This window comes from Pseudorca crassidens, chromosome 16, assembly GCF_039906515.1.
Source record: "Pseudorca crassidens isolate mPseCra1 chromosome 16, mPseCra1.hap1, whole genome shotgun sequence".
NCBI lineage: Eukaryota > Metazoa > Chordata > Mammalia > Artiodactyla > Delphinidae > Pseudorca > Pseudorca crassidens.
This window is the reverse complement of record NC_090311.1, coordinates 15,608,288-15,631,595: the sequence shown is the minus strand read 5'-3', so window position 1 is coordinate 15,631,595 and position 23,308 is coordinate 15,608,288. Positions and strand designations below refer to the sequence as shown.

Below are 23,308 nucleotides of genomic sequence, written 5' to 3'. Positions count from 1 at the left end.
TGACCATGAATAAGGATAAATAATCCAGCCTTTGGGAAATATATCAACACCAGACTATTTTGAGAGTAACTTGTCCTAAAAGCAGTGGATCATTCTGGAGAAAATTAGTCCTGTAACAGGTTGGTATACAGGTCCTGTAACAGTCCTGTAATGAGGTTGGCTTTAGATGAAGTAAGGGAAAATAAATATTCTTTTTTTTTCCCTCTGGGCTAGAAGTGGTCTGTCCCTTGGTATATATAAAGGAGACGTCTGTAACATTTTTTAGTGCTGAGAAATAAGCTGTTCCTAGCTGGGCAGAGACTGAATGGGGGCAGGAGACACCACAGGAGAGAGCCTAAAGCAAGTCAACCACAGAGGGGACCATGCTCCCTTGCCATTTTCTCTGAACCATCAGTAAAGCCTCATTAAAAGTTACAGCTAGGTCTTCCCTGGTGGCGCAGTGGTTGAGAGTCCGCCTGCCGATGCAGGGGACACGGGTTCGTGCCCCGGTCCGGGAAGATCCCACATGCCGCGGAGCAGCTGGGCCCGTGAGCCATGGCCGCTGAGCCTGCGCGTCCGGAGCCTGTGCTCCGCAACGGGAGAGGCCACAACAGTGAGAGGCCCGCGTACCGCAAAAAAAAAAAACAACAAAAAAACAAAAAGTTACAGCTAATACCTATTGCTATGCTCTAAAAATCTCAACAAGATACATGCACAACGATGTTCAATGCAGCATTGTCTATAAAAGCCATCAAGCAAAGTATCTATCAAAAAGGATTATTAAGTCAGGTGTGGTGAAACCATCTGCTTGAACACTATGAAGTCATTTTTAAAAATGAGCTATATCTGCAGGTACTAAGAGGGAACAACATCAAGATATATTACGTGAAAAAGGCCAAGTGTGTTTTTAAGTAAGCAGGTAGGTAGATCTTCATTTTATAGGTAATAGATTGATTTTAGTGTCCTAGTACACACATAACTTTTCTCTAGAAAAGAATCTCAAGAAACTGGTAATAGTGGTTACTTCAGAGGATGAGGACCTTTCACGTCCCATGTTATTTAAATTATTCTTTTAAATCTAAGTATATGTGTATATCCCTCTTTTACATCAAAAGAGTTTCTCTGGACAGTTATATTATAGCTCTTAGAATTAAAAAAGAAGCTTTTACCTTTTGAGTTTTCATTTAATTTTCTAAGTTACACCTTGGTCTCAGTTGTGCTCTGGGGAAGAGCCTCTGGCCATGCTTAGCTCAAACCAGCTCAGGGAGACTATGGCCAGACTGGGTGGGGGTGGGAGAGGTGACCAGAAGCCCCAGCAAAAGAGCAGTGCTCAAGGATGTTGTCTACACCAAGGCAGCAGGGTTGCAGCCAAGCTGGATGTCCAGACATAAGACACGTGAGACAATACCTTAGGGAACTCTTGGAAATTGCTGAAGGACACTTTGAAGGGGATTAATTTGTAGCTGCAAATGCAGTGGGCAACACAACAACATACCCAATATGCACCCCAGTATCCTTGACACATTCCAGAACCCCGTGACAGGTGGGAATGAGGAGTGTGGGTGTGAGGAGGATAAAGGGAGGAGAGGGTCAGGGTCCCTGGGGTACACATCACCTTGTAGGAAAACAAAACGCAGGGGCAAGAGGGGTGAAATCACGCATCAGAGCAACCACGTCAGAGTGTCTAGCTTCAATCCTTCCAGAACCCAGCCTACTGAAGAACACAATGGATGGGGTTAGAATCTGCATGTCAAACACTCCTTGCCCAAGTAGGAAAAACTGTGTCCTTGATCAGGTTTAAGAGCAAAGGCATATGAGGAAATGAACTTTCAAGTCACATCCAACTTGAGTTCAACCAAAAGGACTGAGAAACTCTAGGACAGCAGCTTCTCCTTCTACCCCCCTTCGTATGTTTGTGCATCCCACCAGACTGTGGATTTCATGCACAGCAACCTTTCTTCTCCCAATCTCTCAATAACTGTTCATTGAACGGTACTCAGCTTCAGGCTCTGGGGTGGGCTAGGATCTGGGGATGCACTTATAACACTCGGTCTCCGGCTTCTCAGAATCCACAGTCTAGGAGAGGATAGAGCCACTTACACAACTCTGCACAGTTTAGTGTCACTGACTAGACACTAAAATGAAAAAGTCTGGGTAGAGGAAGTGTAACCGTTAGAGGAAGAGCAGAGTTCACCACCAAGTTCAAAATGTATTTATTAGCAGACAAATCAGGGCAAAAGGATGCCTCCAAAGCAAGCCCAGATTTAATCAAAGGGATTCAGAGAATCAGGCAGGCTAATCTCCAAGAACCATTAATAGGAGGCTCACTTAAGTCAAATGATCTGAGCACCAGCAAGCAAATATCCTTTATCACTTTAGGCAGCTTGGCTCTGGGAGGAGAAAAGGCTGAGATCAATGAGTTCATTAGACTGCCCCTTCTAGCCCACCTTCAAGTGTTCCTTTGTCCCCTTTTTCAGCAGGAATAGAGCATCCCAACCATGTCACCTGTTTTTCCATGGTAAATGTGTGCCAGTGTCACTGGGTAGCCTAATATTAACCTTAAAGTAGACGACCACTTAGTGCCATTCCTACAACTGTCAAGAAAAGGGATAAAGCCTCTGACCACACTATCCTAAGGAATGTGAATGTTCTGGAAGACAGGGAAGAATGGGAGTGATGGTGGCCTTCCAATTTCAGATATCAAACCTAGGTCCAACGAGGCCTCTCCGAGGCAGGGACTATGCTGTACCCCTTGCATTTGGTAGTGAAAATCCTCCCTCTGTGTTTGTGAAATGAGGGGTGAAGGCTGTCCTCAGAATTTGTCTGGCCTGCTTTGTACAGAGAGTGAAACTTCAGTGAGGTTCTCAGGGGAACCCTAACACTAACACTGTCAAAGCATTTGCCATGCTCTCTAAAAGGCCCCGGTAGTGCCCCCGCTAACCCAGTCCATCTTTGCCTCTTCTCCGGCTACCTGCTGGCTGGACCTTCCTGGTGCAGGTGGCCAGGTCGAGTCAGCTCTGCTGGGGTCTTGTGATGCAAGCCAGAAGGCAGGGTGGGGTATTTTTAACCATACAGAATTCTTTCCATATTTTTACGTAGTTAAGTGTATCTACATTTTCTTTTATGACTTCTGAGCTTTGTAGCCTGTATGAAAGGTCAGGAATCTTCTAACATCCTCAGGTTATAAATTTACCTGTGTTTTCTTCTAGGACCACTATTGGTTCATTTATTTTACAGTTAATGACTTACTACACTAGGAATTGTGTGCCTGTGTGTAAGAAATAAGGGGTCCAGATTTCTTTGTTCTAAGTAGCCGGCTGTACCCGTACCATTTATTGAATCTCTCTTCTCACACTGACCTTAAAAAGCCACTTTTCGGGCTTCCCTGGTGGCGCAGTGGTTGGGAGTCCGCCTGCCGATGCAGGGGACACGGGTTCGTGCCACGGTCCGGGAAGATCCCACACGCCGCGGAGCAGCTGGGCCCGTGAGCCATGGCCGCTGGGCCTGCGCATCCGGAGGCTGTGCTCCGCAGCGGGAGAGGCCACAACAGTGAGAGGTCCGCATATCACACACACACACACAAAAAGGCCACTTTTCTATAATTAAATTCCATACACACTTGTTTGCTGTACTCTGTAATCTTTTCCCACTACTCTCATTTCTCTCCAATACTTAACTGTTTTAATTATTGCAGTTTCATATTACATTTTAATACCTGATACAGCTAACCCTCACTTAACTACACCTCTTTCTCAGAATTTCATAAATTTCATTTTGCAAAACAAATAATAGTATCATTTTGCCATGCCTCTAAAAAAAGATTCTGTTGGCATTTTAATCGAGATTTCATTTCTTTTGTAGAGAGATTTAGGGGAAATGAACATTTTTACAATATAGTGTCTTGTTATCCAAGAGCCTAGTAGGTCTCTTCAATGACTTAAATTTTTCATGTTTCTCCTCAGGGTAATTTTAAAATTTTCCTGATTTTGCTCCTGTATGTTACATTTCACTTCAAATGTCTTACTGTTTCATATGCTTAATTAGCATTTTTAAAATTCTAAAAGCATGCTGTGTTTGCAACGCTTTTCCACCACTTCTCTCATTTGGCACTCATTTGTTAAGGTCCCATTCTGGTATCACTTGCTTCGTCAAGTCTTCTTTGGCCCCATGTCCAGTCAAGATGGTGCGGGTCCTTCCTCTGTGCTCCTGCAGCACGTTTTACGTCCCACCATCACCACTGGTCACACTGTGCTGCACCTTCTGTACACACGCTTCTCACCTCATTAGTCTGGCAGCTCTGCTAGTAGAGGAGCCAGTTAGCACCCCCCAAGCCTGGTTTATAGCGAGCACTCAACAATCCAATGGAATGCATGAATGAATGCCATACTATGCCTCTTCATATTTCGGTAGCGTTTTTGCAATGCTAACAGTGATAACACTGATAAATAGTAGAATTTGGAATAATGTGACTGACAGGGTTTTATTTTCCCCTTAAACACAAGCCATGTTTTAAAATGCAGAAAATTATCTCATATAATGAGAAATCATAATTAAGAAGTGAAAACTAGATGCATTATTTTTCTGGCATGTATTTCAGCCTCATGTAAAGAGGCAGCATTGTGATGGATAACATATACTCTGGCACGAACAAGACCTGAATTTAAATCCTGTATCAACCACTTATTATCTAGGTGATATCAGGCAAGTGTCTTCACTTCTCTGTGCCTCATTTTCTCTATCTGTAAAATGGGCATAATAAAGATTCTCATAATAGAATACCTAAGAGACATCTCAAATTTAAATGTCCAAAATGCTTGATTCCCCTACTCCCCAAACCTGCTTGTTCAACATGCTTCCCCATTCTAGGAAACGACATGCTACCCTTCCAGCTGCTGAGAAAATGGAGGTATCCACAGTTCTCCCCCTTCTTTTGCTCCATGTTTCCCACCCATCCACAAGTCCTATAAGCACTTCCTTAGAAATATTTCCAGAATCCATTGACTTTTCACCAGCTGCTTTCCTACCATCTGGTCCAAGCCACCATCTTCTGTTTTGACCATTGCAGTAACCTCCTAAATGGTCTTCATGCATCTACCCTTATTCACTACAATCTATTCTCTATATTGTTGACCAAGTGATCCTTTTAAACTATATCAAATCATGTCACAACTCTGCTCAGAACTATCAAGGGCCTCCTATCTCACTCAGTCTCACTCAGAGGAAAACTTGGGTTCTCACAGTGGCCTGTAAGGACCAATTTGACATAGCCACCCCTTCCCCAACTACCTCTCTGACTTCACCTCCCTCCCTCTCCCCTACACTCTCTGATCCAGCCACACTGGCCTCCTGCTGGTCCCAGGACACACACGCAGGATAGACCTCAACCCCTTTGCACTGCTCATCTCACTGCCTAGAAAACCCTTCTGCCAGAATCTGCATGACCTCTCACTTCCTTCGGGTCTCTGCTCACCCGTCACTTTATCGAAGAGGCCTTCCATTATCATCCCGTAGGTATAAATTAGCACCTGCCCTGCCCTCTCATCTCCCCAACTCTCTCTCTTCTCTTTGCTCTTCTTTATATTTCTTCCTAGCACTTTATCACCCCTTGTCACATTATATGTTTATTTGGTAAATGGCTGTCTCATTTCAACACCTCGAATAATTTGAGCCCTTAGTAGGTGTTCAACTAATACTTATTGAATGACCGGATAAATGAACACATTGTTTACAACTCTAATTCTACAGTTTATATAAAGTGTCTAACCACTGAACAGATCCTTCTAAAATAAAAAGGAGCTAAGGAACTGGTGAGAAAACTACACTATCGCTGGTGTTCATGTTTATTGCTCACCCGAATGCTTAAATGAATCAAAATAAAGATTCTCTTGTTTTACAAAGAACAGGAGCAACAAAAAAATCTCCCTAGAAGCCATTAGAGACTGCCAACCTCAACTTCTTTTCTACAGTTTTTTTAACATTTAAAAATGATGGCTTCCCCTCCCCTCTCTCCTTCCCCCAGACTCTGGGACTCCTATCCTTCTGTTCATTCTTATTTGGAGTATAAGCCAGAAATAGCTGTTTACTTCGTTGTCCTCATTTCCCTTCATTGTTACCATTCAGTTCTCTGGTGGCTACCCTCTTGTGGATGTGTTTTTTTTTTTTTTTTTTTGCCTTACGCGGGCCTCTCACTGCTGTGGCCTCTCCCATTGCGGAGCACAGGCTCCGGACGCGCACGCTCAGCGGCCATGGCTCACGGGCCCAGCCGCTCCGCGGCATGTGGGATCCTCCCGGACCGGGGCACGGACCCATGTCCCCTGCATCGGCAGGCGGACTCTCAACCACTGTGCCACCAGGGAAGCCCTGGATGTGTTTTTTAAATGAATTCTCAGTAAGTTGAGAAAGAAAAGCACGGGGAAAGACCTCAGACACAGTTTTAAGCAAAACATATTATAGGATATTTTCTTTAGGACAAACTATTTATAAATTGACTCTAACATGATTACATATACACCATCAAATATTATTCACATATGTAATAAAGTTAAAGAGCTGGAGAGAGAACACACAGTACAGAATAAAGAACTTTAATTTATTAAAATGTGAATAACAATAATTACGCATGTAGAGCTCTTTCTCACACAAGCCTAAAAAAGAAATTCTCTCACAAAGGACCAAAATCACATGACCTCTAATGAAGCAGCAAGTAATTTGGGGGTGCTTGACCCACAATTTCTGCTTTCATTTTTATCCTAATGTAGGGCTGAATAATACAAAGGATTTTATGGGTACATCTACTCAATAAGAACTTGCCCACCCAGTAATTATAAAACAAAACACGGACAATTTTCTTATACTGGTAAATACATATTAGATAAATTTTCCAATAAAATAATACAATGTACTGGGGAAATAAACCTTAAATACATTGGCAGAGAGACATCAAATAGATAGTGAGTCCAAGAACAGACACAGGTAGACTGAACCACACATTTTAAAGCTGCTTTGAAATTTCACTAACTAGAAGAAACAGAGCCACTCATTTTAAATGACTATGGAAGACCAAAGGCACATTTCCTTCCCACAACAGTTTTTCTCTAGGTAACGACCCCGACAGAAGAAAATTATTGTGTGAATTACTCCAAAAAAAATGCTAAAAATTCATTTGGGTTTGACTTCATAATCAAATGTTATTGTTGGTCTCTAATGGTAATTACACCTGAGCAGACCAACTTCCCATGAGAGAAAATAGCCCAGAAATGTGCTGGATTGATGGGGAGGAGATGGCCAGTTTAGGATTTAAGTTAAATTTTGATGTAGATAATATACAATGTAGCTAACATTACAGGCAAATATTCAGATATTCACAAAAATTCTATCCTTTGAGACCAAGGAATACACTGACACCAAAACACAGGCTGGCTAGAAACTCTACTAGGTAGGAAGCCCACAATCCCAATTTCCCTGGGATAGCCCCACTCTACACCTATGTTCCAGCATCCCATCAGGTTTAGCATTTGTCCTAGATAGAAGTATCCCATTTGGATGTTAACTTATACAATACATGTAAGTTAGATTAAATGCCAACAATAAATGTTGATCAGCCCTATTTGCTCCAGCCTCATTCAATCACAAATTCTAACACCTTTTAATATTTCTGCACCCAAAAATCATGACAATCCTCACTCCAGAGTGCTCAATAAATATTTGTTAAATGACTTTATTAATTAATATATAGATTTGGAATAAATCTGGCTGCTCTAGAAAAGAGGTTCGATAAATATTAGCTGATTGAATATCAGTGAGGAAGGTCGAAAGAGCAAAAGAGTTAACCCCTGTCCACCACACTGTCTTCTTGCTTGCTGTCAAGAAATTTTCAGATAAATAGTTGGCATTTCTGTTCTTAGGGGAAGGGAGAGAAAAAGTATGCATTTTCTTCGTTCTGGAATCCTGTGTATATCTAACATAAATTTCAACTCCACTAGCTTCTATTCCATTTTCAGTAAAGAAAAATGTGATAATTCAATTTATACTAGCAAATATCTAAGTTAGACTCAAATCTGATATCTCTATTTTCAATTTGTAATAGTCTTGTTTAATCTACCTCAATCCCCTATTGTTCTCGTATTCTCCCTCCCTCTCTCTCCTTCTCCCTCTCCCTCACACTTCACTCTCATAACAATTTCCTCTCCAGTTTGCAAGTGAATTGGTTTTTCTCCTCAGGCTGTTGTCTGTGACAGAATGAAGTTGTTTGTGCTCTAGATCGTGAGGTATTTACTAAGGTAGCAAAGAGTATACCCTAACTTGTGGGGGAGAAAACAAGACCTAAAAATGGAAGTGCCCCAGGAGAACCCAAAGAAACACATGGATTGCTCTATCCATGGAGTGGAGTCGTAGGTTCATTTTTAGCCTTGCTACACTGTCACCAAAATGGGTGGACAAGATGGGCTGCAGGAGAGGACCACAAAGCTTCAAAATACTTCTCGAGAAGTCCTCAGGGCAAATGAACAAAATCGGTTCTTTTTGGCACGCACAGCACATTTAGAGAGAGAACAACCCTACCATAATAGGATAGTGAAAGGCAACATGAGCTGTCAACTCCTAGTGACATTATAAAATGTAATACATATAGACAGACAGCCGGCTCTTTGATGACGTTTATTAGGAACTCTAGGAAGGCTACGTAGATATGTATGGAATGGGTGGATGGATGGATGGTATTCAGAGTCTGCTGCTTTAACCAGGGTGAAATGCTGACCACTTACATTCCTTTTCATTTCACTACCATGTAATTAGAAACCAGTGATTAAGCAGATAATGGCACCACAAGTTCAGGACTTAATAAGTAGCACCTTGGGAATGGAGCAACAAAATGTTAAATTGTATCAAGTGATCAGTACTATCTATGTCAATGAACACTAATATGGATTGAGTTAGAGAACCTGAAACCACAGGCTCATAAAAAAAAAGAAACATTTCGCCCCTAAAAGATTATGAAGACTAATTTACCATCTCAAAGAGATTGTTCCATAAATTTTACAAAATGTCATCTTTCATTTTAAAGGGCTCTATGAATTAGTGCTGTTTTGTTCCTCTCTAGAACTGAGGGAACTGTTAATGTGCGTGTAAAAGTAGGATTGGTTAAGAATGCACACTTCTGGGGGAATGGCCTTGCTCCTTCCCCTGGCTAGAGTCAAACATGTTGCTTGGCTATTCTGCATTCAGCCCTCCTGTATGCCAGCATTCTTTGTCCTGGAATATTCTGAGGTCAGGTACAAAACTAAAGATAAGACTCCTAATCTGCAATAAAAAAGAAAACACGAGAGCGGGCTTTGGGCAAAGTTTTTACCTAAATGGGAATTGTGGTCAGGATAAAATGTAACTCACTGCAGCATAAATTGGCAATAAAATACCATCAATACCATTGTGGGCAGCTGAACAACCAGGAATGAGTTATCTGAATGTACCAAGGACAGACCTCTCACTTCCCTTCTTTACATCTGCACTTCTCTGTTTAGGAAAAGCCTTTGATGGAAAGGCTTACTAGTTCAATGCATCATTCCCTTGTCTTCCTTATTCTTCCTCTCCTCCCCACCACCAATCCTGTAACCCCCTCACATGTCACAGACTCCTTCCTCCCCATATGTCCTGCACTTTCCCTCCTCTGTGTTTTTACCTATGCGATTCCTGTTCCTTCTGAAAGGAAGCACATCTTTCAGTATTCTGCCTGCCAAATCCCTACTCATCCTTCAAGATTCAACTCAATTTCCATGTCCTCTGTGAAGTGAAGGCTTCATGTTATCTCCAGTCACAAATTAGTTGAACCTCCCATAGCAGTTTGATGATTCTTATTTGATAATCTTAATGATCTATTCTTGTCAGCTGTGTACGTGTACATAACTTTACACACACACACACACACACACACACACCCCTTAGTTTGTATTCCTTTGGGATTGAGAATAACCTTTTTTCATATTGTATATCTAGTCTCTAACAGAAAAAGGCTTGCTGTTGCATTAAGTGATGTAAACTTCCAAATAAGATCAGAAATACATATCTGTTCACAAAATCAGGTATCCAAATAAGAATTTGGTTAATCTTTCAAACACAAAGACACACAGACACACACATAAAGTAAAATAACTTGGTACTTACAGCTTTAAATATAAGAACTGTTCTAAGAATTGGTTTTACTGTAAATTCTAGGACACACATATCAAATGTATTAGAATCGTTGCCATTGGGAAAAGGAATGGGATTGAGGGATAGGGATAAAAATATATCAATAAATAAACTGGACAAGGGAGGGGTCTGATGAACTGTTGATGACAGTAAGCCATAACCTGAGAAGTATGATTAACTCAACCTTCTCTACATGAGGTCTCAAATTTAAAAAAATATATATATATATATACACATATATATAAAATGCTGTTCAGAGATACAATTCATGAACAATTCAACCTTCTGAAACTCTTTTCTGAAACATGATTCTCCCACCTGTGAGAAACTGATGTCAAAAGCTACTTCTCTCATGTAAAAAAAAAAAATCTATTTAATTGGAACCCATATATTTTAAGTGCAAAAAAGGACTTCTAGGAAGTGTGGTGTTTTGCTGCTTTATTTTTCTTTTAATACTAAAACTTATAATGGCTAGAGTTGGCTTTCAAATACATTGTCCTTTTTGTTCAGTTCGGTAAATTGCTTGAGAGTTCTGTAACTCAAAGAGAAGAAAAACTCTAGCCAGAGGCCAGAAAATACAGGCCAGAAAAACAGCCCCCCATAACACCAAATAAGAAGTCTTAGAACGGGCTTCCCTGGTGGTGCAGTGGTTGAGAGTCCGCCTGCCAATGCAGGCGACGTGGGTTCGTGCCCGAGTCTGGGAAAATCCCACATGCCGCGGAGCAGCTGGGCCCGTGAGCCATGGCCGCTGAGCCTGCGCGTCTGGAGCCTGTGCTTTGCAACGGGAGAGGCCCACGTAAAGTCTTAGCGCATTAATCTTTGCAACATCACCATGAAAGAAGTTGATAAAGGTAGAGTGATGCAACTAGAGGTATAACAGACATGGAGTTACAGGAGGAAGTAAGAGAGAGAAGAAACAGAGTGGAAGCCTCCACTTATCATTTAGCAGGTGTGTATTTGTTGAGCCCTACTGTAAGCATGGAAGCAGAAGACGTCAGCACAAGTGAGTGTGGCTCTGATTCCTAGAGTCCCTCTGCACCTCAGCCCTATGGAAGAACCACTGTCCAGCACAGGTCTTAGCTGCTGCTCTACAAATCTGATGGCAGCCCTCACCTCCTCGCTGCCTTTAGCCAGTACTGCCTGGGACTCAGCTCGGCCTGCCACCAGAACTCCTCATGCCAAAGTTAAGATATTTGAGGCCGACCATGCCCAACCGTGTCCCTCATTCCTGCAGTCTCAGTCACGGAAAGGACTGAGAGGGCCCAGCCTCGCTCATTTCCTCTCCCCCTCATCCTCCCTGCCCTGTGCTGCTTCCCTCCTGCTGCACAACTCCCACCCACCACTGATGACCTTCCACTGTGCTCCCTGGAACCACCCTTCCTTGTAAATGAAAATCCCTACATCCCCAGCCGTTCCACAAAGTGCCCGCCGCACCTTCTCACTCAGCGGAGATCTGGCTCCCCTCTCCCTGGCAAACACACCCTCCTGAACCTACATGCTTTCCAGGTTGACATACACACAACTGTTTCTTTCATGCCCAAGTCTCCCTGGAAAGCCTTTCCCTCTACCCCATCCTTTTTCACTTGGCTAAATCCAACTCATTCTCCAAGAAAACATCCCTGCTTTCTTCAGGAAACCTCACCTGATCTCCTGGTCCTCAACCCCGACGGCTATATTCGGTGCCACTCCTTTGTATCATCATAACTCTTTCTCTAGCCCACATTATCTCTCTCCTTCTCTCTGCACTCAGCATATCCTTTTATAAATAGTTTTATGTATTTGTCTCCCGCACAGAACTATGAGTTCCTTGAGGGTATATGCTGTGTCCTAGTCACTGACTGCTGGCATGTAACAGGTGTTCAGTAAATGTTTGTTGAATAAATGAATGAAAATCTACAGTCCTGACTTGAATAAGTGAAATGAATACTGGGGATGAAGTGGACATTTTTCTTATTTATTCAATTTTTCTCTCAATCTTTTAAAGCTATATCTACTTGCTATCAGACAACACAAAGATGTGTTCAAAGAAAAGCCAACTCTCTCCCCTCCCTACCCTTGACTTTAACTTTTTTTATCCTCGACCTTTTTTTACCCTTGACTTTTTTTAACCACTGTTGAATGCTTGGTGTGTACTGTTCTATGACTTTCTCTATGCTCATGGCACACCCATATGCACACTTAGAGATTTTTCTCAATTTGTAGAACTAGGATCGCACATATATATTTTATCATAACACTTGCTCTTTCCCCTTAATAATGTATCATGGCCATCACTCCAGACCAACACATAGGGACCTAAGTCATTCTTTCTAATAGTTGCATAACAGTCTATAGTATGGATGAACCATGATTTAGCCACTCATACTCCAATGGATAAGCATTCAGGTTGCTCCTAGTTTTATGGAAGTTCTGAAAACAAAGATAGCAAGACTGATCTAACATTTCTAGAGCATACGTACTGAGTTATTTCTCTGCCAGTGCTGTGGACTCTATCCTCACATACCTGGACCTATTTTCTCAAGACTCGAGCTCTGAAAACCTAATAAGCTCATAAGCGATCTCTTCTGCATACAGCGCCAGTTGCTGCCACGCATCTTATACTGAATAGGTATTTAATATTTATTGAACTGAACCAAAAGCTAACCAGATAGAAACTGCCAGGAAGGATACACAGGACGCACTGCTTGCCATGCTTAATTTCGAGGATTTGGTAGGAAGGGTGTAAAAATAGAACATTTTCATTTTTAACTTAATACACTTCTGTTTGAATTTTTAATATAATACTCTATAACTTCAATATTTAATATATCCATTTATACATTAATATATTTTGATTATATGAATATATTGATAATAAAATTTAGCACATTATTTTTATAACTCAAAAACAGCTTTTTCCCAAAACTTTCTGGACGATACAGAACCCCTGAGTTAAAAGAAACAAGCTCTAATTCAATAACTCCAAAGTCTGGCTGTACATAAGAATCAACTGAAATTTGCTACAAATTCAGATTCCCAGGGCTTTCCATGAATATTCCGATTCAGTAGATCTGAAGCAGAGCCCGGTATCAGCATATTTAATAAATGCTCCAGATGATTCTTTAATCCTGCTCTAATCTAATGATTTTTAGAATTACCTGGGGAGCTTTTCACATAGTATGTGGATGTTTGGGCACTACCTTTAGAGGTTATGAGCCATTAGACCTGGAATGAGACCTGAGAATCTACATTTTAAAAAGGCTACCTAGATGATTCTTCCCAGGTTTGGAAACTCTATTCTAAGTGTTATAATTTCCCTCACTTTGTCAATTCAAAATCAAGACATGATAGCTCCATTTTGGTCTCTAGCAGTAAAAATACAACACCAAGTTAAAAGTCTTTGATGATAGTATTCTAAAAGACCACAAGATGAGGAATGTCTTAGCTGGACTATCATGAAATTTAAGAATATCTTTTATTGTTAGTTTGAATAATGAATTAAATTTTAGTACTCTCTTTATATCTTAAAGAGAAGATGAATTCAAAAATATTTTTCTCGGGCTTCCCTGGTGGCGCAGTGGTTGGGAGTCCACGTGCTGATGCAGGGGACGCGGGTTCGTGCCCCGGTCCAGGAGGATCCCACATGCCGCGGAGGGCTAGGCCCGTGAGCCATGGCCGCTGAGCCTGCGCGTCCGGAGCCTGTGCTCCGCAACGGGAGAGGCCACAACAGTGAGAGGCCCGCATACGGCAAAAAATATATATATATATTTTTTTTTCTCTAAAATATTTTAATAAAATTACTTTTCTATGGGGTTCAATGTTTCAGCATTTTCAATTTTTAAAAAATACGTCTACCCCTACCATAACTTACAAGTCTAGATATTAGAAATAAGAAGAGTTCATGTTTTAAATTAATGAGATTTATCTTTCCAAGTATCTAAAGACCTTCCTAATGATAAGTCAGGTATTTAGGTAGACACATTAACCTTCTGACCATAAAAGTTTATCTCTACTTTCAGGAGTAGAGATGAGAGCAGACACTAAATTAGAAAAGCATTGTGAAGCTCAGTTCTGAAAACATCTTTTATAAAAAATAAATGGCAAACAGACATCTTTCCACACGAGCTTAATTCAGTAGCTACTGTACTAGGCATTCTACTAATCATTTAGAATTGTTGTTTACAAATTCATAAAGATAAAAGTACTTCATAGAAACATAAGAAAAATCTTCAGTCATTGGTAATATCTAGGAAGTTCTGGTCCTCAAAAGTGAAAGAGGAAGAAACAGAGTAGGGATATCAAATTAATAACATCAAGGATCAAGGGCCTTGTTTCCCTCACTTGGTCTTTTACCAAATGTCCATGAAGAAGTTCCTAAATGTACTGGGAATTCCAAATTACTTACCAAGGCCATTTCCTTTCAATCTCAAGTATAGGGCATTTTTCTCTCTCAGCAAATCAATGATTGTGATGTTTACTATAATACTCAAAGCACAAGTAATAGAGAAGCACTAAAACAAAGTGGATGTGATCAGAAGTCAGACAGTCCTGGGTAGAAATCAGGATTTGCCACCTACCAAATGTTTGAGCTCACGTTAAGTTACACAATCTCTCAAAACCTCAGTTCCTTCATCTGTGAAATGGAGAGGTAATAACAGCATCTACTTGAGTCAGTTATTGTGAGGACCAACTGATGCAATACATGTAAAGCGCCTGACATGTAGTAAGTATGCAGTAACTGATATTTATCATGTTTTTACTCCCCTTGCAATATTAGTCAGACTTCAAACTGTTAAATGCAAGATTATCAACATGGAGTTTGAAGGGGAAACAAGAACGCTAAGTGAAAGATCTGTGTCCGACTCGAAATCATCCTGCTTGAAACCAGGTTCGAGAAGAAATACTCAAGAACCAGGTCCCAAGCCAGGGCTCTAGCCTCTGAATCACTGGGGCATCTTCATTTCATATCCTCGGATAAACCACAGAGACCTTGTAGTAGAACGGGCCAGAGACAAGGTGAAACTGGGGGGTTACCTAATGAACTTGATGCTTTCTAGGACCTACCAAAGCTCCCAGTAGTTAGTTGGCTCCTACGGTGGGCAATGTTTTGTGTACTAAGGGGTTTGGGTGGCATAAAGCTGCATCAGAGGTGGACTCTGACCACAGAGAGCTTTACAACCTATGAGAACTAGTCGCCCCATGTTCCTTTTAATACTTAGGACAGGAGTCGGGACCAAAAGCCTCCGTCTTAGAACACAGTTCAGAGATTATACAGCTGGAGTCGCTCAGAAGCTTCCGTACACACACCCAGCCCCCTGTAGTCACACCCTCTTTTTTCTTTCTCTAATACACACAAATTTTTAGGCATCATTGGGCAGGTAGTATCTCAGGGTCGCATATCACCTCTGTAGCCCGATATCTACAAACGTAAATTCTGTCATTCCACCCTGCCTGTACCACCCCATTTCCAGGTACGGAACCAACCAACCATATTGCCAAAACAACAAAGACCAGTTTCCTTAAAAGGGAGTTTAAACATTCTGGATAGAATTTACATGCCCCAGAATGAACGTTGAAAAGCATCACTAAATTATCCAACACATTGTTAAATTCCTAAACTCCCCTTAAAAAGCAGGGTTAACCCTTCAGAGTTAAAAAAAAAAAAAAATTACGCTGCAACTCCTCTTACAGCTTCGGGGTATCAAAGGGGTGGTACTTACTGCTTGGCAAATATACTTTCTAAAAATAATCACTATTTTCCTTAAAAGCTTATGGTAAAGCCACCAAGTCACTTCGTTTTCATTGCTGGCAAGCTGCACAGTGACTTGATCGCTTTAATATTTCACTCATAGTAGCAGCCACTGAGCTATGACTAACCCACTCTCCCAGCATCACCACTGGCTCCAGATGGCAAGAAATACATTCCCTTCACTCTTGGCTGAAAAGCAATTCCGATTTTTTTTTTCTTTCTTTAGTCCAGTTTCACCTGCAGTTTAATCGTTTCACTCCAGGAAGAAAACCGCTGGGGGTGAGGGGCGATTAATGCAAAGAGGAGTACAGGTAGGGAATTTACTTTTTTAAATGAGATGTAAGCACTGCAGCTTTAAATGTTACTGCATCAAGCCCTGGATTCCTTCCGTAACCAAGCTGCAAAATGGTAACAAGAATGGAGGAAAAAAAAACCTCTTCCTCCCTCCCGGCCAGCCCTTCAGGCCACTGCCCAGCAGGACTGGCAGCGGCGAGCCCATCCCCCACGCCCTCCCAGCCCAGACGTGCGGCTGGCACAGGTGAGCCGGACACCGACCTTGGCCCTCTGGCTTCGCCCACATCCGGGGGATCAAGGTCAAGGGCGAGGGCTTCCTTACACACACACACACACACACACAAACACACACACACACACATACACACCCCGCACACTCCCCCCGCTCCCCTCTCGGTCGCCCAGAGCCCAAGGATCCGATGCCAAAGTTTCAGGCCGGGTTGGGGCCGGCAAGGTTCTCGCGGCCCCCGGCCCCCGGCCTCCGGCACCTGCCCGGCCCGCCCTGGTCCGCGCCTTTCCCGCCGGGCCCGGCGCGTGGTCCGGGGACGGCGCCCACTTGGTCCCCACTCACCCCTCGCGGACATGGTTCAGGCAGCAGGAGTCGAAGCAGTGAGGGCGGCGGAGTCACCCGGCAGGGCGTGGGGAGGAAAATCTCGCCGAAACGCACAAGGCGCACCCGAGCCTGCCCGCGTGGGGAGGCGGCTGGCCGCGCGGGGACGCCTCCCTCAAGACACCTGAGCGCCGCTGGGCGCAGCACGGCCGGCGGGCGGGGACCGGCCGGGCGCAGCAGCGCTGACAGCCCGCGGCCCGAGCTGGGCGGGGCCCGCCTCCCCGCCTCCCCCGCCCGCCCGGCCGCCCGGCCGCCCGGCCCACAGGGTCCAGCAGCGGCGGGGACGCGCCGTCAGCTCGGCTGCGGCGCCAGCCCGAGCTTTTGTCCCCGAGCGAGCGTGGTGCGGCGTGCGGTGAGGGCTGCGTCTCCCCTCCCCCGACCCGAGTCCTTACTGAAAATAACAGTAGTAATAAGAAAAGTGCTGCCGCTATGAGTGGCCTTCCAGCCTCCCGCTTTGGTCTCAGAGAAAGAAAGGAGGAAAGAGCTGTTCTGTTCCCTCCCCTAAGTGATGCCCTGGACAGGAGGGGAAGACCACGGTCGCCGGAGGGGCTTGGACTTCAGTGGGAGGAAGACCTTGGGCGCCCGCCCGCTGGTCAAAACAAAATTAGCGACCAGTGAGCCCCTTCGAAGTCGGCTGAGTGGGATGGGCGGACTTTTCTTCCTGGCACCCTTAAGGTCATGCAGAACAGGGCTGACCCAGCTCAGGGTCTTGAGTCAACTGACACTCAAGGAAGGTCTGTAAACACATCTGGTTTATTGTATCAACTCTGGAGTATCAGGGCTGGGCAGGGCTGGAGAGTAGGGCAAACGTTCTAAGCAAATCCACCTTTTCTATTTATCAGAGTAAAAAAGAACAAAATACAAGAACAATCTCCTACTGCCTGGAGGTTTTATCATCTAGAGCTTGAGGCTAGTAAGCAACCTTACACCACCACCAGATCCAGAAGTTCTAAACTGAAGAGGTGAGATTCTAAGGTTTGAGGAGAACGGGCACAGCAGCTTATTAAACCTCTAAGACTGATGAAAGAATTGCAAGTTTCAGGAATTCACACTCACTCCCTTCTCCGTGTCTATTCCTATATCCACTCTCACAACAGATATTCTAGTTATTATTTATGTAGGCACTTCCCAAATCTATCCTGATATAATGGGAATTGTATAATAGGTCTGATAATTCAGAAATCTTCAAAGAATAGGTGAACAAACTATCTCTAGAAAAAAATAACCGGTGGATAACTGAGCATCATTGAAAAAAAAGCCCAATCTAACCATGTGGGGAGAGAAATACTAGGAAAAAGGTAAGTAATGAGAGTAGAATTTCTCATATTCAACTACCAACTACAAAAATTAACTCATTATTTATCCATCTTGACAACATCCCTTTTGCTATCTTCTAGGAGGCAAACTTGACAATAAATCACAATCTGGTTGCTTCCATTTCAAAACAACTCTTCTGGGCTTCCCTGGTGGCGCAGTGGTTGAGAGTCCGCCAGCTGATGCGGGGGACGCAGATTCGTGCCCCGGTCCGGGAAGATCCCATCGTGCTGCGGAGCGGCTGGGCCCGTGAGCCATGGCCGCTGAGCCTGCGCGTCCGGAGCCTGTGCTCCGCAACGGGAGAGGCCACAACAGTGAGAGGCCCGCGTACCGCAAAAAAAAAAAAAAAAAAACAAAACAACTCTTCTTTCCCACTATCCTCAGTCTACTGTTAACCCTTCTCACCCAAAGGATGATGACACGAAAGCCACTGCTCTCCCTACATCCAACCTCCACCCGCTCCAGTTTATTTTGCCTCTTGCCTTGAGAATAGTTTTCTTAAAACACTGTTTATAGTATGACATCTTCATACTCCAAAACTTCCAGTGAATCCCCACAAATCTTCAGATAAAGCCTCAACATTTCAGTGTCTTCATCCATGCAGTTAATCCTTCAACAGAATTTTATTGAATATATACTATATGCCAGTCTCTATGGTAGGTACCAGAGTTACAATGGTAAACAACATGGACATTATCTGTGTCTATGTGGAGCTTAAGGACTATGAAGATTTTGAGGCTTTCCACAACCTATGCTCTCTTACCTCTCTAGCTACTCCTCTAAGCAAGCGCTCTGTTGTAGCCAGAATAGTTTCCCTGTAGTGTGCCTCCCAAATGCCCCCCATCTCACCCAAATTAATTTATACACTGTCTCCTCACGTAAAGTCCTCCAGCTACCTCAACCCACATTGATCTCCTCATTCTTTCAACTTGTACTTTCAGAACCACCTATTTTTACTTAATACACTGCTTTGTGTTGCCATTCAATGGTTTTGTTGTACGTGTTTCCTGTCTCTCCAGCTGACTGTAAGTTCCTAGAAATGAGAGACTTGGATCGTCTTGTTGAATTGAATTTGTTCTGGAAGTATATCACAGGGCATATATTATATCAGACCCCAGACTAGTAAGATAGGGAGGCCCCAAAATTGTGTAACTTTCACTTTTATTCTTGTAATTAATATCCAGCCCTTTTCTCTAACTGTCACAATAGTTCTGGTCCTTATAACTTCACACCAAAATTATAGGTACAGCGCAAAAGCCTAATAATGAACAGAGCTTACTCTTGTCCTTAACATGTTTATAACAGACTACACAGCTGCTTCTAAAATACACTCCTATATATAACTGTAAGTCTGAAATAAGACATCTTACACAAAACTGTTAGGCACATGCTGGTACTCAGTACCTGATTGACCGGCAGGTTGGAAAATGGTAAGCTATCATCAAAGATTATCTTTGGCTAAAGAAAGGTTTCCTTATGAATTTAACTTTGGCCTTCTTCGGGTTAAGTATCAGTTCAGATTTTAAAATATATATGATTTGCTTATATTTTGCAGTTATGATTGAAATGCCTGTTAGAGTCAAACGCATCATTCCAGAATCTGTTCCTATAATCTTACAAATCTGAAACTAATTCTTCCAACCACACAGCAACCAAGTTCCTGTTAGTAGCTTGAACATCCTAACAAATTTCTCATCTAAGATAACTGAGAATACTTTTGAAATCATCGTGAAAGCAAACTGTAAGATGCAAGGAATTTTAAGAGAAACGTTAAATGCCACTTTTTAAAGTCAGGTAATAAAGTATAGGCTGTTGGTTGAAACTATAAATAGCAGTTTTATATAGACCAATGGGAAGAAACATTCCAGTCTGTGTTTGAAAAAAGATGTTACTACTTGACTCTTACCAAAAATACTCTTTCAACTTCTAATGAAGTTAGCATACATTATTAGTGTTTTCTATTCTTCATTGACTTTTAAAGTGATTGAATATGGATTCATATTCACACAGCTTTTCAACTGTTGATTCACCACCACTTCAGTTTGGCTTTCTGTATAACTTCAAGTTGTTTTTTTTAAAAAAAGGGCAATCTGACTACTCAATGATTTTTCAGCAAATACGTTTGTAATACCTACCATGTAAGAGGCAATGAAGAAGACATGGCAAACCAGTTAGATTAGTTCCTTGTCCTCATGACATTTATGTTCAAGTACGAGAAAGTTAGACAATGTACAAGGTGGAGAAGCTAAACTTGAGACTTGTCATGAAGCCAGGTCACTAAAGGGGGCTGAAATGATTCCAGGTCAGTAGTATCCCTGGCTCCCAAGAGAAGCAAACAAAAATTCTATTCTGATAAAATTTGACAGATGAGCCACCAAAAATGAGGTCACAATCAAAGATTACTAAATACAGAAGAAAACATGCCACTCTGAATGCGAGTTATCAGAAATAATAAATAGCAGATTCGGATAGTAAGTACTTCAGATCTCGTAATTCCCAGATAACAAATATAAAATAAGAGATGAAATATATAAATAATACAATAAAGTAATAAAAGGTACACATCACAAAAAAATGAACCAACAAGAAACTACCAAAAATGACCAAGTAAATTTTAAAAAATCAAAATTTTAAATATCAAGTGTTAAAAAAATTTTTAATTCAATGAATAGGTGATACAGAAAATTATTTGGAACCAAATAATTAGTGAAATGGAAAGTAGATGTTTAAAAAATTGCTAAGAATACAGCTGTGAAATATTAGGAGATGGAAATATTAAAAAAGAGGTTAAGATATATAGAGGGCAGAATGATATGGTGTAATGCATAAATAATAGGAGTCCTAAGAGAGAATAGAAAACATGGAGGAGAGACAGCATTTAAAGAAATAACAGCTGAGAACTTTACAAAAAAACAAATCCACAGATAAAGGAAATATAACTTATATCAAACAGGATGAATAAACAGAAATCCAGACCTAGACACATTGTACTGAAACCAAACAACACTAAAAACAAAGGGAAAAGACACAGTCTACAAAGAAACAACAGACTAACCATAGACTTCTTAAATGGAATGGTGAAAGCCAGAAGACAATGGAATTGTGACTAGACTATAAGTAGCCCATTAAACTATGTAAACAGCAAAAAATCTTTCAACAATGAGAGCAAAATAAAGATATTTTAAGATAAACAAATATTGTTTTCCACTAAAGGCATTTCTACATTATTTATATATAATATATAAATATATTTATATAGCAAAAAATGACCTCTGTTAAAAGGTGTGAGATGAGGCTTCCCTGGTGGCGCAGTGGTTGAGAGTCGGCCTGCCGATGCAGGGGACACTGGTTCGTGCCCCAGTCCGGGAAGGTCCCACATGCCGCGGAGCGGCTGGGCCCGTGAGCCATGGCCGCTGAGCCTGCGCGTCCTGAGCTTGCGCTCCGCAACGGGAGAGGCCACAACAGTGAGAGGCCCACGTACCGCAAAAAAAAAAAAAAGGTGTGAGATGGAAGAATGAGGGAAAAAATTTTGTTTACATGTAGATAAATCTGACTAAACATTGATACATTTGAAATGATAGACTAGGATAAAAATTATTTCTTTGAGAAGATTAATAAAATGGATCACCTTTAATGAAATTGATTAAGGAAAAAAAGAGAAGGCAAAAGTGAATAATATTAAAAATAGAAAGAGACACTTATTTACATACGGAGCAGATGTTTAAAAAATGTTACAGACTAAAATTCACTTCTGGACATGATGAAGTAAAATGAATTAGGCTTGCTTTCCCACAACAAATAGGTGAAAAACTGAATAAAATACATGAAACAACTATTTTTAAGGGCATGGACAACAGACAACTCAGGACAGTGATCCTTTAAAAAAAGGCAAGCAAATAAGACGAGTCCTGTGAATGCTCTAGCTTCTGACTAAAGTAGATTTGCAGACCACAGGCGGAAGGAGGAGAAACTCAAACAGAGCTCAGTGGTCTCATTGCTTTTAGGAAACCAGATCACAGTCCTGGGAGACTGAAGTGGCTGGAAGCTGTGGGACAGAATACCTAGAAGAACAAACTATGTAGAAAAAGAGCTCCAAGAATCTACACAAGAATCCCCTTGAAACTTTACTGTGTACTAGGCTGTACACATGTAAGATGAAGCTACAAACGGTAGGCAAAATGAACAAATTGTTGAAAGAGGAACAATTTGTAGGGCTCACACAAGGCTAGGAGACATCTGAGTTCTGGCCAGGCACAGCAGAGATTCATTGGTGATAATCTAAGGCACTCAGTGGAAACTTCATCAGAGTCACACCTTAGTAGGGAGGCTAAAATACTGCTGAAGTAAAGGTACATGCCATCTACCCCAGCAAAACTTAAAACAGGCCTTGAAGAGATCAAACTGGTCTATAAATAACTTAACTGCCTGTAGAATAGAAAACAACAATCTTAAAGGAAGACAACAAATTCAGCACTCAACAAAGTAATGGTTACAATGGTCAGCATCCAGTCAAAAATTACTAAACATGCCACAAAGCAGGAGAATATAGCCCATAACTCAGAGAAAAACCAATCATTAAAACAGACTTAGAATGATAGAGATGATGGAACTATCAATTAACTACATTCAAGTATTTAAAGGAAGACATGAAGATAGTGAGGAAGAAAATGAAAGTTTAAAGAACAAATAAACCAAATTGAAGTTCTAGAGAGGAAAATACAACATCTTAAGCAAAAATTTCACCAAGTGGAATGAATAGCAAATAAGACTCTTCAGAAGAAAAGATCAGTGAACATGAAGTAATCAATGAAAGCTATTCAAAGTGATACCCAGAGGAAAAAACATTGAAAAAATCATAAACAGAGTTTCAGTGACCAGTGGAACAATAATAGTCTAACATATGAATATTTGAATCTTAGAAAGGAGAGGAGCAGAAAATATTCCAAATTTGAGGAAAACAATAATTTCACATTTCAAAGAACTCCATGGTTCTCGGGCAGGGTAAACATCTACCCACATACAAAACAAAATACACCCAGGTGTATTATAAGCAAATTGCTGAAAACCAGTGATAAAGAGAAAATCATAAAAGCTCCTGGAGTAAAAAGACAAACTAAATACAAAGCAACAAAGATAAGGAGAGCAGACTTCTTGACAGAAACTAAGCAAACCAGAAGACACTGGAAATACTCTTTAAGGAG

General features: G+C 41.7%; 1 protein-coding gene across 1 annotated transcript in view; it reads right to left on the bottom strand.

Annotated features, from left to right (window-relative positions):
* ABLIM1 (actin binding LIM protein 1) overlaps nucleotides 1–16,979 on the bottom strand; it is a 312,026-nt gene extending 295,047 nt beyond the window's left edge. The window contains exon 1 of the mRNA XM_067709328.1: nucleotides 16,755–16,979. Coding sequence (XP_067565429.1) covers nucleotides 16,755–16,767 — 13 coding nt within the window. The 5' untranslated portion in view covers nucleotides 16,768–16,979. The remainder of the gene's footprint in view (nucleotides 1–16,754) is intronic.
* Nucleotides 16,980–23,308: the final 6,329 nt, after the last annotated feature.